The following is a 19,094-nucleotide window of genomic DNA, read 5'->3' on the forward strand; positions in this document are numbered from 1 at the left end:
GAAGCCAGCAGAGCAATTAATTTATTCTTCAAAAATGTCATTAAAATATCATACTAAGAACAAGGAGACAGACATTAATTCTAGAATATTATACAAAATAGGTGGCAGTGTCATTCCAAAGGGTCAGGGTAGTTTACTTTTAATTACCCTGTTAAAGGCAGAAAAGCAGAGGCTTCAGTGATAAGTAGATCTGGGTCTGCAAGATGTGGTAGCAATAATCCAAAGCACATAGCTAGTGATGTCTTTGAAAGGAAGCTGACATTTTCAAATGGTAGTGTAGAAACTACACAAAGAGAGCAGAAAAGGGAATTATTAACAACTTACCTAATGCTGTTCTTGCTGGTGTGGCATCTTTTTTAATCCAAAAGGATACCCAGGAAAGAACAACTGTTAATATACAGGGAATGTATGTTTGAATAGTAAAGTATCCCATTCTTCTACTTAAGTCGAAGTATATAGTCATGACTACATAATCACCTGCAATAATAGCACAGAAAATAAATTGACATTGTGGTGAGATACAAATGATTGTTCATTTAGCTGCTAATTTTTTAAGCTTCATAAAAACACTGCATATGGAATATTTCTTAATGTTTCGAGAGCATCTGTGCAGCAATGCTCACGTGAAATACAATTCAAATAAACCTTTCAAGCTAATGTCCTTTAGCTTTAGGACTCTGTGGAAATGTTGACCTATTTGGACAAGCAGAGGCTCTCAGTAATCATTCTGGATGAGTAAAATTTTAAAAGGCATCTTGGCTTTCCAGACTTGATATTTCTGGATGGCTCCATGACCACAAACACAAAGCTACTATCATTTTCCAGATTCTGTAACCAAGCCACACAAAATCCCTCATTCTTCAAGCTATGTCTTCCCTGCCCTAATTTCAGGTTTGAGTGACTTCTGTTATCTTCTTTTGAGACATGAATCAGGCAGTAGGGGTCTTTATGGCAAGTGTAGCGTGTACATGAGTATGCTTTTACATAAGAAGTCATTTATAGACACTAGAGCCTCCATGCTGGCAAAAGAAGTCAGAACACATACTTTCAAAGGACTCATCATTAAAAATCAGGAGGTTTTTTGTCAGCATTCCTCCATTTCAAAGCATTTGTGGTCACTTGTAGTATCTGTAAACCTTCAGAAGGTGAGCCTGGATATAAAGTTTATTATTCTGCTCTGATTCATGAAATAAAGAGCTCACTAAGAAGGCTAGTTTATCTCACATTATATAATTTTCTGCACAGTATCTCTTCTGCTAACCCTTGTGACTCCACAGGGGATAATAATATGTGCCTCTCTCTCTACCCAGTAGAGGCTACTGACCTTATCACCTCACTCCTTACTAACAGCTCCCTCAGCTTCATAGATGTTAACTTTCCTTTTCTCTCAGTCAGTCACTGTGATCAACAATAATGAAACTGAACTAAGACCAATTTCTGTACTTTGCTTGAACTATGTTGCTTCCATTTCAGATGTGAATAAGAGTTTATATGCCTGAGAACTTTTATGAAGTTTTGTTTGACTACGTCAGACTTGACCTAATAGATAATATTGCTTCTTGTTACAAACCTTGACTTTCTAAAATACAGTATCTGCAGAAGGCATCATTTGCAATAGGCAGGTAAGTCTGTCCTGTTACAGCAAACCATCAGAAGACTGAAGAAATTGGTAGCAAAGAGGGATTAATCCCCAGAAGAATGTACATACAACTCACCCAAGAAGAGGCACAATGGGTTCATTAGGAGTTGAGACAAATTAAAACTTAATCTTCTAGTAACAGAAAGTATATGAACAAAAGCATTTAATACAGTGGATATTTTGACTATAGCTAAATATTACATAGAAAATAAATTAATTCAGTAAAATTAACTTCCACACAAACAATCTCTCAAGGCCACTGTAAAATCAGTGAACAACCATAAGCTGCAAATTCAAAGGTAAATAAAAACCTGAGGGTGGGATTTGGGAGAGAGAAACTTAGAACAATGAGTCAAAAGGAAAATTTTCTATGTGTTAAGTACATCATTTTGAGATAGATATATTTAGAAGAGGTTGGTAAGCCTGTGAGTGCTTTCAGCATGTCTCTGTTAGATGAACATGTACAGTTTAATATGTACGGTGCCAGCAAAAAGTGCGTGACCCCAAGAAACTGGACAGTCATTTCAGAAGCCTTGTGTATTTGGCATACTGGGAAAGAGCTTTAATTAAAGAGCTCGCTGCTGTTATAATTAGGAAGTATCGCAGTACATCGTGACATAGTGAGCCTTGTTCACAGCCTGATTCGTCCCATGAATCTCCAGCACTTGTCTCCGTGCAGGGAATGGCATCAGGGACTGATGTGGATTAGTAACTGTTGGTTCTGCTGGCTTAGTTTTAGACTACGTCACCTCCCTAATCTGGTTTGCCTCACTGAAGACAGATTTACACCACAGCAGCTGAGGTAATTTCACAGAAATGGGAGTAAGGAGTCAGAGGCTTTGTAAACCAGTGCTTCCTGGTTGACAGGAACCAACCCAACAACCATGGGAAAAAAGTTATGATAATGTTTCAAACATTATATGTCAAGGCAGAAGGATAAGCAAAAAAGGAAATAAAAGACTCTATAGGAAATGTACCAAGCTTTTTACGTTTCCCTTACTCAGTTATTGTACCTACAACTGCATGTCTATGGATAAGCTGCTCGAGAATGGTAGAAAGCAAAGCACTCTGCAAACTTCTTGTTGTGTACAACAGTCTATGATACACACAATTCAAGTATGCAAACAGGTCACTGCTCCTCTGAATAGTATCACCGTGATACCCAGCACAGCAAGTGAGAGTGGGGCTAGATACTGGATAGAAAGATACTGGCTAGTCAGGAAGTGTCCTTGCTTCCAAGGTCTTCTACTGAAATAAACCTGATAAACTGAGAGTGGGAGAAAATTATGGAGCATTTCAACTGTTTTGCAGACAGGAAGTGAGGCAGAGATTAAATGATGCAGAGAGTCCATCATCCCATTTAGTAACAAACTGATTCAGTATCTTTCAGGCAGTATTCATTTCACCTCATTTTAGATATCAAGCAGGTAGATTCTACAGCTGACCTGCACACTTCGGCCTCCTTTCTATACTTAATGAAGAGAAATTGTGACTAAAAAAGTCACTTTCCTAAAAGGAAAGTGAATAGCTCAGATGCGGACAAAGACATTGTAGACACTTGCAGATGATCCAAGGAGTCAGTCACACCCCTTGATTCCATGGTAAAAGCTACATTGGGCTACTTCTGTGAGGGTGCTAATATTATTTTACTTAAATACAATAACCTTCTTAACCTTTTAAAGGCTATTTAGTTATTTTCCTCCTTTGTTTCATGGTTAAACTTGATGCCTTCATCCTTGAGAACATGCACAGCTCCTTCTCTGCTTGCTCCTCTGCTGGCTGGCTAGCTGGCTGGCTTGCTTGCTTTCTTCCTTCCCTCCCTCCCCTGCTCTTTGTTACAACGGAACTATTCAACTTCTCTTTATCCCAATTAAAAACTTGTCAAGATAACCCTTCTCTGCAGAACATCCTTCCAGCATGCTAAATAAAGGGACAGTGACTCAGTTGAATTTTACAAGAAGCTGCAAATTCCCAAGTATCCAACAAAAATCCATAGATGTCTAACAAGCATCCAATGAAATCCAAGGCTAATAATTGGCTGCATTCATTTATCCACTAACCTGTTTTCTCTTCTGAAATCCATACAAAAATTCTCACAATGAAGAAGGCAGACCCAGTCATACAGGCAGCAGCTGTGCATATGGACTTATATACTGTACTTTCAGTACTATACTCTAGCTTACGGGAACATGCTGACAGATAATATACCAAGAGATTGGGAGAACAGTTTCGTTCAGTGGAATTAGTGATGCAAAGTGGAAGTAAGAGGAGAATTTGCTAGTTCTCCTACAATACTCTAACCATGCTTAGAGAGGACACAGCTTAGAGATGGTGAACACTGATGACTATGCTTAGTGAATTGCCACTGCCAAAATGAAGAGCCTCAACTGGAAGCACCAACGTCGTGGTTGCTGTCAAAGGCAATCATGTTTCTCTATAGCATGTACTGGATGCATTTTTTTTAATAGCTACAGTAAATTACAATTTTCAACTAAAGTACTACTTCAGTTCTTCTGTCCTCAGCCAAGTCAATTTCTGTTGAGACTCCCGAATTTTCTCTTTGCATACAGAAAAGCCAGTATGTATGTGCTATGGCTACTTTCCTCAATGCACTACTCCAAACTACATTATTATTATTATAGTCTAAATTACTCCTTCCAGAAGTAATTATTCTCTGTGTATCTAAAAGCACTTGTCTGCAGATTAAAGGAAAGAAGCCATGCCACATACCATGCCACATACATTTCTGACTTTCTCTATACACACAAAATAATTTGTACAAAGAAACTCTCCTCTTCTAAAAAACCTGACCTACAATTCATTCTGTATGTCCTGCAGGCATGAGCAACTCAAAGGAGAGAAAAACCTTTCAAGCACTCTGCACCGTGCCTCCTTGCTCCTTCGACAGCCTTCATAGCTCCACCTGCCCTGCAGTGCAGACAAGATGGAAAAAACCTCCTTCTGAACTGCATATCATTAAATCAGCATACTTGGTTTAAAAGTAATCACACAGTGATTGCCTAGCTAGGGACCACTGGAATAGCTAATACCAAAAAACTTCAAAACTCAGAGAGGAATTCTACTTTTTAACGGCTTAAATAATTTCCCAGGAAGGCAAACTAGCTTTTAACTGAACCATCAGATCATCAGTTCACTGAAATAATGAAAATTACCTTGAGGCAAAATAGTGCCCAACCACTTTTCTATAATGAGAGCAAAGGATGTATATCTTGAGGCAGCAAATCTGGAGTAATAGGAATAGTGTAGCAACGCTTCTCATGAAACCAAGATGACTGCTGTCTGTGACCCATAGGACTTATATTGGTTTAACTTTCTAGTTTGAAAGTAGGACGCTATTTAGAACAATAATAACTTTAAAGGAATAACTGCTGTGGATTTTAATGAACAATGCTAAACTATAGCCTATTTCCTTTGTCTTTTGAAGACGAAGGGCATGGTTGACTGAACTGCCAGAATTTTGCTTACGTTGCACCAAGAACAGCTCCCTTCAAGGTAAAATGTTTGAGCAGAACGTAATTTGTTATTTTATTTTAAGAAAATCTGTTAAAAATATAAAACAATATACTGTAAATAATTTATTTACTCCAGCCATACTATACTATCACACATTTTCATTTATCCTCCCATTATATTCTGAGGTTAACAAGTACTACAATCCGAATTATCTTAGAAAAAAGTTAAACAAAGAATGACTTTACAAAGACTGCAATATGAAACTACAATGCATACACAGAGCAACTTCAGCATGTGAGTGAAGATTACACGCTAATTGTCCATCACTAGAACTGCAGAATAATGAGGAGTGGCAGAGTTTGTCCATGTTGTTACAAGAGTTTACAGAAAAAAAGTCCTAGTCATTAGAATGAGGACTCACACAGTGTGCCACAAGTATTTCTTTGTTGATCAGCGAGACAACAGAGAGTAGACTGAGGCATCTTCCTTACTACCTTAACAAATCAGATTTACTTAATAGTGACCAGCTAAGTTTATAATCTTCAGTGCTTTTTTTTTTTTATTTTTATCTGGGAGCCAAGAGAAGACCCTATTTGATCCCGCCATTCGCTCTTCATTTCTTCCCAACTTGTTTTCTGCTCTTTGCTTCCCAAACCCCCATTTTTTCTTTCCTGAACTAGGTTTCTCTGCTTTCTTAGTAAGCTGAAAATTTTCTACTGGTTTGGCCACAGCCTGTTCGTCACCCAGGATGGTGTCCTTGCATCACAAATGCCTTCATTTAGAATTCTTCTCTCTGCTATCAGGGTAGAACTGTAATATTTGAAAACTATTAGCTCAAGAAGGAGACCACTGCTGTTGTTGAATACATTGGTCAGACAGCTGACAAATAAAACCACTGAAAAAACAAATTTTCATCAAAGTCAGTATGTATAGAAGTTTTTGCAAAATGATCACTAGATAGGTTTTTTGGAAGGGACACATGCTATCACGGTAGTGCTGGTGTCAGCTGGGGATGTGCAAGTTTCAGATTCAATAGATGGCTTCAGGTTCCAGATTTTGCACTATCTGGAAAGTATCTCAGCTCAGAATCAGGCAGAAAAAGAAACTGTCGTATAAAACCCAACCCTGCCTAATTCAGAGTAGAAATTTTCTTCAAAATTAGACAGGACAGTTATGTGAACTAGGCCTTTTCACATCACAGGCCATCATCCCAACACCTCAGAGACACGCCCAGTGGAAGTTCAAGCTATCTTCTTACTAGCATTACTAAAATGAAAACAGATGGATCAGGATTTCTTAAAGTACACGCCTATTGCTAACATTTCAGCAGCTGGTCGGTCCACAGAGCTGGTATCCTCTCCTGACACAACTTTCCTAGATACTTGGTCTCCAGCCAAGTCCAGCTATGGAGGAGGTTTGGACTTTGGAAGATCCAAAAACTAAGCAAAATTGTAGAAGAAATAGATGAATGCCCTCACAGGTGGTTATGACTCCGAAAGGAGCTATTATTAATACAGAAAAGACAAGGTGAAAACAGGATTTTCCAGTTCTCTTTGAAGAGAAATGTAGAAGGAATGAGTCATGAAAGTATCATTGAAAATGTCTTTATCTTCTTCAGCATCTCTATAAACAATGAAGAAATGCTGAGGACTTATTGCAGGCTTATTCTGACCCCTCCAAAATGTATCAATCACCATGCATCAACAGTTTTCATTTCCAGGAACAATCTTTGCTCCATAGCACTCTAGGACAAATACTTCCAAGCCAAAAGGAAGAACAAAATGATCGAGGTCATGCTGTCACGTAAGGGCTTGTCTTAGATTCCCCTACGCTGCTCTGGCATTTAGGTATCTTCATGGTGATATCTAGATAACCAAGATGCCATGCTTGGATGGGAGCATGTGTACAGCAGAGAAACATGTTTGCACCTCATCCCAAATAAATTGAGCATTCTTAGAGTGGTAACAAGTACTCATTACATACATAATTGCTGCATAAGTTGCATGTTTAACCACACAAGAAATGCATACAGGTCTTCAGAAGTGCCATTTTTATATGTATTGCCATAGTAGCTATGAGACACCCAGTCACAGGCAAGGAACTTCTATAATATATATTGAACAACCAGAGACAAAAAAACTTTCTGTGCCCCAAAGATCTCTGGTTTTGAATTAATAATTGCCTTTGGCATTATCAGGGTGTATCTCTGCGTGTGTGTACATGTACAGTGTAGCCCAGATTTGGCTTTCAGCACTTACACTTGAAAAGTGAATTTTCCAGAAATGCATGCATACCATGAGTGCCAACTCATTGCTTAAGTTTTCCATTATCATAGACAAATTACTATATTAGTATACAGTGAAAAAAAGAAACCCAATGCCAACAGCATTGTTTGTGCTTGTAGAAATCATGTTCAATTATAAGTATATACATATTCATAAGCATGCATAATAAAAATCAAATATTGATAGATTAGAGTGTGAAAAGCAAGGATCAGATCCCAGGCTGTCTGAAGGCAACAGATTTTTTAACAGCAAGACCAAGACTTTGTCCTAACTTACCAGAACTGAAAGACATTAAGTTGTGGGTTTTTTTTCTTTCTTGTGTAATAACAAGAGCAATATAATGTTGAGGAACATATTTTTAGTTGAAGCTATCAATTTTTTTCATCATCATTAAAAAATTTGCATTTATTCTGTTAGTTCTTCCTTAGGTAGTGAATCTTCATTTTCTTTGATGCAAGCAGCATTTTCAAAAGATTTTTGTAAAATGACAGTTTTGTTAAATGAACTAATGCCTGCTTTTAAATGTTAATGACTATGTTTCCAGCACAAAGTTATTTCATCCACTGATTTTTGGCATTTAATGTTAAATCTGGAAAACCAATGAATTTGTTCAAAGATCTAATTTCTTCGTATTTTTTTTTCAGAATTATTGGCACACATAGGTTGTATACTGGAACTTTTAATAAAGAACTGAAATTAAATAAATAAAAGACTCATTTTTTCAACATTTAGCTTCTTTATGTCCCATGGTCATTTGAAACCTACTAGTCAGGATTTCTTGTGCCCTAACCAATTCATTATACGTCATATTGACACTTTCGAAAACAGTTACTTTTGATTCAGCTGTAATCATCTCACTGTCTGTAGCTGTAGCCCATATCTTCTGTTAAGAGTCTGGAGTGCTTTAAATGTACTCGAGAGATGGATCAACGTCCATGAACACAACTGACCTCCAAAATTAATTCTAAAAAAACAAACTTTGCAAAAAAAAATATGGTGTTTGGTAGCATGACCAAGAATATTTTGCTTATTTGTATACTTATGTGTTTACATAGTTATACAATCTGTCCTGTCAAATACACCTATTCTTTCTTCCCAGTCCAACTACTGTATCTAATACTCTCCTCCAACAAAAGCTATGTGAAGTTATAACATCTTATTCATCTATGTGGTATTACAGGCATCAGAATTGCTCCCAGGCTGTTCAGGCCTATTATCTTTAGGCATAATGACATTTTCATTCGACAACATGAAGTATTATTTTGTATGTTTTTTCAAATGAGGCACTAATAGAAAAAATGGATTTTTAATTTGGGTGTTGTAAGGTACAAGTAATATTGGAAAATCCTCCTAAAAATGCAGCTTCATCAAGCCACATAATGGGAATAAAAATATGTAATACCATAAGCAAGACTTCCGTCCGTGATTACCACTCCAGTTCAATTTCTGCCTTAACAGTAGAAAAGTTACTCACATAATCTCTGTGTGTATTCATGCATCAATCTGAGAGAAAATCAATATACAAATATGGTGTAACATGCATGATCCATTACTCAGTATTCCTAAGAAGTGTTGCTATTTACCGTATATAGGTTTTCTTTCGTGCTTGAAGAATAAAAATGAACAATAGCAGATGAAGTAGAAACAATAATAAATTACCATAGCTGCTTACGTCACTGAAAGACACAGGATCAGAGTGAAACGGAGTGTCATTTATGTAGGAATCTTTTTTTGAGAAGATTTATTGATGGGGAGCTGTGCAATGCTTTGTGAACAGAACATTCTTCATGCTCCACAGAGCACCAAATACTATAGGAGGTCCAAGAATATACACCACTAATGACTCTTGCATTCATTTTGCTCTAAATAAGAACCAAATCATGCCTGGGAACCCCCACGTTTATGTCATCTGTCAATGCTGATCACTTCTCATTCATTTCTAGGGCTGAATTTCTTACTCATAAGAGCTGTTGTTTGTGGGAGGAGACCTCTTTGTACTGAAGTTTGTTATGAAGTCCCACAGGACTGGATTTGGTGAGCTTGTAATTCCAAAACCAGTTGAAAGTTTTCAATTGGCTATAAAAAAACATCCCATTTCAGCATTTTCAAATAAAATGCTCTCTTTCTCCTCAGAATTTAATTTTACACATTTTAAAACAATAATAATAAAAAATGCAACATTTTGCTTGACCTGGTATTCTTTTTTTTTTTTCAATTAAGATGTTCATGAGTTTGAGTTCACCATTGTGACTGTACTGTGACATCTTTTATATAATCGTGGAACAGGGTAACCTGTTTCTTCCTATCCATTCTGACATCTAGTCCACCTCAACTGTCCCTAACATACACTCTTGTGGCCCAATTTCCCTTATAATCTTTTGAAAGCTTTAAATAATATCTCACTGTTGGAAGCCCATCTCCATTGATCATGAGGCATTCTGGAAAAGACTATGGTGATTATCTGGTCTCACTTCGTGCATGGTATGAGATTTTTCCGAAGTAATCAGTGCTGCAAACCAAAAAGCTATGAATAAAGTGGAACATCTTTTAGAAAGGCATCCTGTCTTCATTTAAAAATTTCCAGCAATAAAATTAAACTGTAACTAACCCTTGAAGTTCTTTCAATGCTTAGTTATTCTCACTGTGAAAAACAGATGGGTTTTTCTTAGTGTGCAGTCACCTAGCGTCAGCTCAGACCTTGACTCTTAATACGTCTTTGCTAGACTGAAGAACCCTTTTGAGTCAGTTTTCTTTTTCTCATGCTGATATTTAGAGGTGGTCATCAACTACCCTTTATCCTTCAAGATAAACACTTATGGATTCTTAACACAAGGAATTATTTCCAGTCTGTAATAAATCTTACGGCTCTTTTGTGCACTCCACAGCTTCTCAAAATAACTCTTGAAGTGCAGCCATCAGAATTAGGTCTAACACTAGTCGCATAGGCATAATATATAAAGATAATACAAATGCCCTTCTTCTAGGGAATAATCTTTCTCTGAATACATATCCAAAATCTGTGCTTGGTATTTTGGCTATACCTTCAAACAAGGAGTATATTTTAAAATAACTATTAATTCACAAGAAATATCCTAGAGCATTTAGACATGCAGCACCTGGAATGGCAGGTCTCCAATTCTAGGAAAGCAAAATCCATAGACTTCAATCCTAAATATAGGCTTCAATCCTGAATATATGTTCTGAAGTACAGAAATGCCTATTGGCACTTGAATCCAGGCTACAGAGCTATCTGAACTGCTTTCCACCCTGACTTGTGTCTATTATTGACCACTCCCTCAGCCTTTGTGTCACCTATAAACTTAATAAGTCTTAATGTTATGATTGCTTCTCCATCATTAACGATAAGCATTAAAGAGCATCAAGCCAGAAGACACAGCATCTCAAGAGAAGGTCCTGATGAACAATGTTTTTTTGTAGCTGTGTTTTGAATCTTACCAGGTAGTCAAAATTTAATAACGTTATATGTGCCACAATGATATTATCATCACTGTATCTCCTTAATCAAAATGTCATACTGCATCAAGTGAGATGTCTTGCAAATTTACATTATATCACCACAAATGTATAAACTCAGAAGATATTGAACTAGTTTGACAGGAGTTTGTTTCTATGAATGAATGTTTATTGGTGTTAATTATATTATCCTCTATATTTGTATTAATCTATTTCACAATCAGCTGTTCCATAGCTTTGTTTGAAATCAATGCCAGGATGAAAAGCCTGTAATTACTTTGGTCAATTTATTTACAGTTTTTTGAAACTGACAGGAGAAAAAAAAAAAAGAAAAAAGTGTTTTATTTCGCCTCAAGCCTTCCTTGAGGACTTGTTACAAATGGGCAGTAGTGATTCCTGGTCAGCTCTTTAAACTGTTGTTATCAAGTTATAGAATAGAATAGAATAGAACAGAACAGGAATATAGTAGTCCAGACTAGACTATTTCAGTTGGAAGGAACCTGCAATGATCATCCCGTCTAACTGCCTGACCAATTCAGGGCTGACCAAAAGCTAAAGCATGTTGTTAAGGGCATTGTCCAGACACCTCTTAAACACTGACAGGGTTGGGGCATCGACCACCTATCTAGGGAGCCTGTTCCAGTGTTTGACCACCCTCTTTGTTAAGAAGGGCTTCCTAATGCCCAGTCTAAACCTCCTCTGGCACAGGTTTGAGCCATGCCCACATGTCCTGTCACTGGATCCCAAGGAGAAGAGCTCAGAACCTCCCTCTCCACTTCCCCTCCTCAGGGAGCTGTAGAGAGCCATGAGGTCGCACTTCAGCCTCGTTTTCTGCAAACTTGACAAACCCAAACTCCTTATCTGCTTCTCATAGGACATTCCTTCCAGCCCTTTCACCAGCTTTGTTGCCCTCCTCTGGACACATTCAAGGACCTTAACACTCTTGTTAAATTGTGTTTATTTTCCACACACAAAACCAGTAAGTGATTACTTGCATTCAAAAACATATAATAGTTAGTTTATCTTTTACACTCTAACTTTCTATCTCACACTAAAACCCTGCATGCTAGAGACAATGTTTTTGAGTTAAGAAATTGTAAAGCATAAGGTTGAGAAATTCCAGCGAATACTAGTATTTGCAGAAGGAGATTTCTAGCTAGTCTTTCAGATTAACGCTGAGGCAGCTATTTCTCACTTTACATTATAGGTAGATACGTTTTATTTTTCTACAGAGCTATTTGGTAGTCTGTAACAGATGCAAGTTTGCATTCTATTTGCTGTTTTATCTGGTAGAATAAAGTAAAATATTGATCCATTTACACGCACATTTATTTACTTCCAAGACATTTGACAGCTGGAAAAGGGTAACGCCACTTGTGATTGAGTGTTATTTTAACTCCTTTGCCAACTCAGGCCTTTCTAACTGGATTATTATCAGTCTTCCTTATATTCCCAACAATGACTATTTTGTCTCTTCAAATTTCATTGATATCACCTTTTCAAATATATATTCATAAACAAGTCATGACTATTGCCTTTATTAATTTCCCTAGCTTGTACCTCTGGTATTCATGTAATGTTTTTTCCTTCACATCCCCTAGTGCCTTTGTTGCAATGTGCTGCTAATAACGTAATTTTGTGCTAAATAAATGGTCCCTTTTTTTCCTGTTTCTACTAGCCCTTTTTCTTTAGTGTACTGCACTCCTGGATTATCTAGTCGATCTGTTCAGTACTTCCCAGTTCCTTTGTGATGAAGGAAAAAGCCAGCCTAAATCTCATCCAAATCCAACTACTTCTCATCTATTCATCTCTATTTATGAGCAATATTTTCCCTTTCAGAACTCCATACTCAAACTTTCACTTATTTTCATCAGAAGTATTTTCTTCTTTCAGTTCAACTGGCAATAAACTTGGCTATAACCTGCCAATAGTTAGCTTAAATTTGTTAAAGACATAGAATCAGACATTTAGCCCAAGTCTGTTGATATTGCTCTCCTTGCTCCCTCTAGGGAATTGCTTTCACTTATTAATAAATTCTCTTTATCTGATATTCTGCAGTGTGAAATATTTAAATTACAGGAGAATACCATGCATAGAATTTTGAAGGGACTCCTGTTAAATTACACACAGTCAGAAAAACAACAAATGATATCCCTGTTGCAAACGAAAAAGTAGAGCTCTTTTCCCTGAGTACCTTTCAGTAACACCTTTTAATCATTCTCTTCAGTCCTGGGCAAGAGCCTACATGTCTTTCTACATCTTCCCTTCATGATCCAGAAAAGGAAGAGTGACCACAAAGAACTGCAGAGAGAAGAAACGACTCCTGTGAAATTCTGAAGAAAGGGATGAGGAAGTGGTTCAGTGACATGAAGGTGATGTTTCATTCACAACTCAGTTAATTCTCAGTCGATCGGGTGATAAAGAGCCTCTGGGTGGGCAGGGACTAGTCCCTGGCCAGAGGGGAGAGGGTGAGTCAGCAGTGACTGGGTGTGTCCCAGGGCGGGGGAGGCCACAGCCGTTTGCAGCTCGTTGGGGAGGGCGCTGACTCCCTCCCAGTGCACAAGGCGAGGAAGGTGCCAAGGAGCTGTGAACCAGCCAAGCTGTGAAGGCGTCAAGGAGCTGTGAACCAGGGGTGTCACCAACAGGTATTTCCCAGCTCAGTGAAAGAACAATGGTCTCCACCCGGCGGAAGAAGACCAAAATGGATGTGGGAACCCAGACAGAGCTCCCACGGAAGGAGGCGATGGTGCAGGTTGCCGGCTACAGGGAATGCTACAGCGTCTCTGTGGTGACAGGGGGCTGTGTGCGCTGTGAGCAAGTAGATGATCTGCTCGGCCGAGCGGCACAGCTGCAAAGCCAGGTTGAAAGGCTTCAAGCCGAAGTAGAAAGGCTTAGGAGCATTCAGGAGGCTGAAATGGAGATAGACTGGTGGAGCCAGGCTTTGCCCTCCCTGCAACAAAAATGGGAGCCCCAGCCGGAGAGCTCCCAGGATCGAGGGACACCTGTACTCTGCCCCTCTCAGGTGGAAAACAATAACTTAGAGGAGAGGAGTGAGTGGAGGCAAGCCTATGGCCGTGGCAAAAGGCGAGTGCCCTCCTTGCCTACCTCGCCTCCACAGGTGCCTCTGAGAAATAGATATGAAGCCCTAGTGGAATACAGCCGGTCCAATGGGGATGTGGAGAGGCAACCTATATCAGAGGTCCCACCACAGTCAGAAAAACCTGACAGGCGTATAGCTACCTCCTCCACAAGGAAGAAGAGAAGAGTTTTAGTGGTTGGAGACTCCTTCCTAAAGGGAACTGAGGGCCCAATATGCAGAGCTGACCCCCATCACAGGGAGGTCTGCAGCCTGCCTGGAGCCCGAATCAAGGATATCACCAGGATACTCCCCAACCTGGTGAACGCCACAGACTACTACCCCCTGCTGATCTTCCAGACAGGTGGGGAAGAAGTTGCATCCCGTAGTCTGAGGGGGATGAAGAAAGACTACAAGGCCCTAGGATGGTTGGTGAAAGAGTCTGGGGTACAAGTTGTTTTCTCCTCCCTCCTTCCATTTTCAGGTGATGACGTGGGATGGAATAGTAAGATTCTCTCTATAAATGCCTGGCTACGAGACTGGTGCTACAGGCAGGGCTTTGGGTTCTTTGATAATGGCTGGTTTTATAAGACACCAGGCATGACAGTAATACATGGGAAAGGTTTATGTCATAAGGGCAAAAGTGTTCTGGGACAGGAATTAGCAGGGCTCATTCGGAGAGCTTTAAACTAGATTCGAAGGGGGATGGGGTAGTAGCTGGGCTTGCACCACTGGGGCAACGCTCTAGTGTTGAGGTAGACCAGGAAGCCTCCCATCCCCCTGGGATGAAATCAGTGTGCTCAGCTCGCTCCCTGAAATGCCTGTACACCAACGCACGCAGCATGGGGAATAAACAGGAGGAGTTGGAAATCCGTGTTCGGTCGGGGGGCTATGATTTAGTGGCAATCACAGAGACTTGGTGGGACGCCTCGCATGACTGGAATGTGGTCATGGATGGCTATGTCCTGTTCAGGAAAGACAGGCCACTAAGGAGAGGTGGTGGAGTTGCTCTTTATGTGAGTGAGCAGCTAGAATGTATTGAGTTCTGTCCAGGGGCGGATCAGGAGCGAGTTGAGAGTTTGTGGGTGCGAATTAAGGGGCAGGCTGGCAGGGGTGATACTGTTGTGGGTGTCTATTACAGGCCACCGGATCAGGATGAGGAGGGTGATGAGGCCTTCTACAGGCAGCTGAGAGCAGTCTCGCAATTACAGGGTCTGGTTGTCATGGGGGATTTCAACTACCCTGATATTTGCTGGGAGGCCTACTCAGCCAGCCATGCTCAGTCCAGGAGGTTCCTCCAGTGCATTGATGATAACTGTCTGATGCAAATGGTGGATGAGCCAACTAGGAGAGGAGCGCTGCTGGATCTTATCCTTACTAACAAGGAGGGTCTGGTTGAAGAGGTGAAGGTTGAGGGCAGCCTTGGTTGTAGCGACCATGAGATGGTAGAGTTCAGGATCTCATGTGGCAGGAACAGAATAGCTAGCAGAATCACAACCTTGGACTTCAGAAGGGCCAACTTTGGCCTTTTCAAGCAATTGCTAGGGGAAATCCCATGGGACAGGGTACTAGAAGGTAAGGGGGCCCAAGACAGTTGGTTAGCATTCAAGGACTGCTTCTTCCGAGCTCAAGATCAGAGCATCCCAGCAGGTAGGAAGTCAAGGAAGGGTACCAGGAGACCTGCATGGTTAAACAGGGAACTGCTGGGCAAATTCAAGTGGAAGAAGAGGGTGTACAGATCATGCAAGGAGGGGCTGGCCACTTGGGAGGAATATAAGTCTGTTGTCAGAGGATGTAGGGAGGCAACTAGGAAAGCTAAGGCCTCCTTGGAATTAAACCTTGCAAGAGAGGTCAAGGACAACAGAAAGGGCTTCTTGAAATACACTGCAGGTAAAGCCAACACTAGAGGCAATGTAGGCCCGCTGATGAATGAGGTGGAGGCCCCGGAGACAGAGGATAAAAAGAAGGCAGAGTTACTGAATGCCTTCTTTGCCTCTGTCTATACTGCTGGAGGCTGTCCTGAGGAGCCCCGGACCCCTGAGGCCCCAGAAGAAGTCAGGATAGAGGAGGAATCTGTCTTGGTTGATGAGGGCTGGGTCAGGGACCAATTAAGCAACCTGGACGTCCATAAATCCATGGGCCCTGATGGGATGCACCCGCGGGTGCTGAGGGAGCTGGCGGAAGTCATTGCTAGGCCACTCTCCATCATCTTTGCTAAGTTGTGGGCAATGGGAGAGGTGCCTGAGGACTGGAGGAAAGCGAATGTCACTCCAGTCTTCAAAAAGGGCAAGAAGGAGGACCCGGGTAACTATAGACCGGTCAGCCTCACCTCCATCCCCGGAAAGGTGATGGAACAACTTGTCCTTGGTGCTGTCTCTAGGCACATCAAGGATAGGGGGATCATTAGGGGCACTCAACATGGCTTCACCAAGGGGAAGTCATGCTTAACAAACTTGATAGCCTTTTATGAGGACACAACCCGGTGGATAGATGATGGTAAAGCAGTGGATGTGGTCTATCTCGGTTTCAGTAAAGCGTTTGACACGGTCTCCCACAGCATCCTCGCAGCTAAACTGAGGAAGTGTGGTCTGGATGATCGGGTAGTGAGGTGGATTGTGAACTGGCTGAAGGAAAGAAGCCAGAAAGTGGTGGTCAATGGGACAGAGTCCAGTTGGAGGTCTGTGTCTAGCGGAGTCCCTCAAGGGTCAGTACTGGGACCAGTTCTATTCAATATATTCATTAATGACTTGGATGAGGGAATAGAGTGCGCTGTCAGCAAGTTCCCTGATGACACAAAACTGGGAGGAGTGGCTGACACACCGGAAGGCTGCGCAGCCATTCAGAGAGACCTGGACAGGCTGGAGAGTTGGGTGGGGAGAAATTTAATGAAATAAAACAAGGGCAAGTGTAGAGTCCTGCATCTGGGCAAGAACAACCCCATGTATGAGTACAAGTTGGGGACAGACCTGTTGGAGAGCAGCGTAGGGGAAAGGACCTGGGGGTCCTAGTGGACAGCAGGATGACCATGAGCCAGCAGTGTGCCCTTGTGGCCAAGAAGGCCAATGGCATCCTGGGGTGTATTAGAAGGGGTGTGTTTAGCAGGTCGAGAGAGGTTCTCCTCCCCCTCTACTCTGCCCTGGTGAGGCCGCATCTGGAATATTGTGTCCAGTTCTGGGCCCCTCAGTTCAAGAAGGACAGAGAACTGCTAGAGAGAGTCCAGTGCAGAGCCACGAAGATGATTAAGGGAGTGGAACATCTCCCTTATGAGGAGAGGCTGAGGGAGCTGGGTCTCTTTAGCTTAGAGAAGAGGAGACTGAGGGGTGACCTCATTAATGTTTATAAATATGTAAAGGGCAAGTGTCATGAGGATGGAGCCAGGCTCTTCTCAGTGACATCCCTTGACAGGACAAGGGGCAATGCGTGCAAGCTGGAACACAGGAGGTTCCACATAAATATGAGGAAAAACTTCTTTACGGTGAGGGTGACCGAACACTGGAACAGGCTGCCCAGAGAGGTTGTGGAGTCTCCTTCTCTGGAGACATTCAAAACCCGCCTGGACGCGTTCCTGTATGATATGGTCTAGGCAATCCTGCTCCAGCAGGGGGATTGGACTAGATGATCTTTCGAGGTCCCTTCCAATCCCTAACATTCTGTGATTCTGTGATTCTGTGATTCTGTGATTCTGTGATTCTGTGAATTGTAGAATGGAGCAACTATAGCGCAGGAAGAAGTCAATATCCACTGATGCCAGGAGTTAATTAGTTTTTGGCAAACAAAAAAACAGTTCTGTGTAATGAAGCCAGTCCAAACTATGGTTTTATTTTTCAACTATGCTAAATTTTTGAAGACCATATGATGATATCTGTGAATATAGAATCTTAGAATAGAATCATAGAATCGTTTTGGTTGGAAAGGACCTTTAAGATCATCAAGTCCAGCCACTAACCTAACACTGCCAAGTCCACCACTAAACCATATCCCTAAGCACCACACCTACACCTCTTTTAAATACATCCAGGGATGGTGACTCATGGTGACTCCACCACTTCCCTGGGCAGCCTGTTCCAATGCTTGATAACCCTTTCCATGAAGAAATTTTTCCTGATATCCAATCCAAACCTCCCCTGGTGCAACTTGAGGCCGTTTCCTCTCATCTTATCACTTGTTAGCTGGGAGAAGAGACTGACCCCCACCTCGCTACAACCTCCTCATATTGCTTAATTTTAAGTTTCAGTTTTTATTACTTTATTTTACAGGTTCCAGTTCTCCTCAACTACAAATACCCATGCAATTACCTAAATATGTATGAGTTTTGGGGGGAGTGGAGTGGCCTGCTGTACTTCAACCCATGAACCACCATTAATCACCTATTCACATGGATCTGTGTGAAGAGGACTGTATGTCAGATATGCGCAAATTAAAAGGGAACACGAGATTAATTCTAACTGACTGTAACACCAGAAAGTCTTTGAAAATTCAGCAACTTCAACCAACTGTTTATCAGAGGAATGGCTAAATCTGGAAATGGCTAAATATGGGAGAATGTATTAGCTTTTTAACTATCTAATGACTGTGCTGCTGTGGTGGCTGAAGCTTCTGCACATAGAAGCAAAGAGCAGCGTATGCAATTTAAAGTTATTGTTTCCCAAATGTCTGTAAAACATTTAAGTTTTCATGCTTATTTGATTGAAAGGGCCAAGTCTGTTTCATTCATGTGAAAGGACTCAGTTAAAAATTTGACGAGCTGCGCCAGTGGAACGGAATAACTACAGAAAGGCTGGAGGCTGGCAGTTTGTCGTTCCTGCGTACCTCTGCTTGCACTGCTTGTTTTCTGCATGGACAGCCCATGAAGCCAGGGACCTGTAACCATGCCCTGCTTTCATTAAACAACTAGGTGTGAACTCTAGGCCGGTGGACATCTTCTGCTGACTGCAGTCTAAATATTAGTGGTAGCACTTCGAAAAGCACTTCACTCTATTCGAAATCAATGTGGTACAGGTTTCTAAGTCACTTCTGCCACATATTTCAAGGTAATTTGATGAACATAAGGGAGACTAAGCAGACCATGCTCTGACACCAGCCCATGTTGCAACTATATGAATGCCTTGCTAATACTGATAGATTGCCGGTCTTAGTGGGATCACTT

The 19,094-nt window shown here is 41.0% G+C and overlaps 1 protein-coding gene across 1 annotated transcript in view; it reads right to left on the minus strand.

The window, feature by feature from the left end:
• The window catches only part of GABRG3 (gamma-aminobutyric acid type A receptor subunit gamma3), a 366,619-nt gene that overhangs the window by 14,861 nt on the left and 332,664 nt on the right, over positions 1-19,094 (minus strand). The window contains exon 7 of the mRNA XM_068423230.1: positions 325-477. Within this exon, the coding sequence (XP_068279331.1) occupies positions 325-477 (153 nt within the window). The remainder of the gene's footprint in view (positions 1-324; positions 478-19,094) is intronic.

The sequence above is a fragment of the Nyctibius grandis genome, chromosome 2, assembly GCF_013368605.1.
Source record: "Nyctibius grandis isolate bNycGra1 chromosome 2, bNycGra1.pri, whole genome shotgun sequence".
Taxonomy (NCBI): Eukaryota; Metazoa; Chordata; class Aves; order Nyctibiiformes; family Nyctibiidae; genus Nyctibius; species Nyctibius grandis.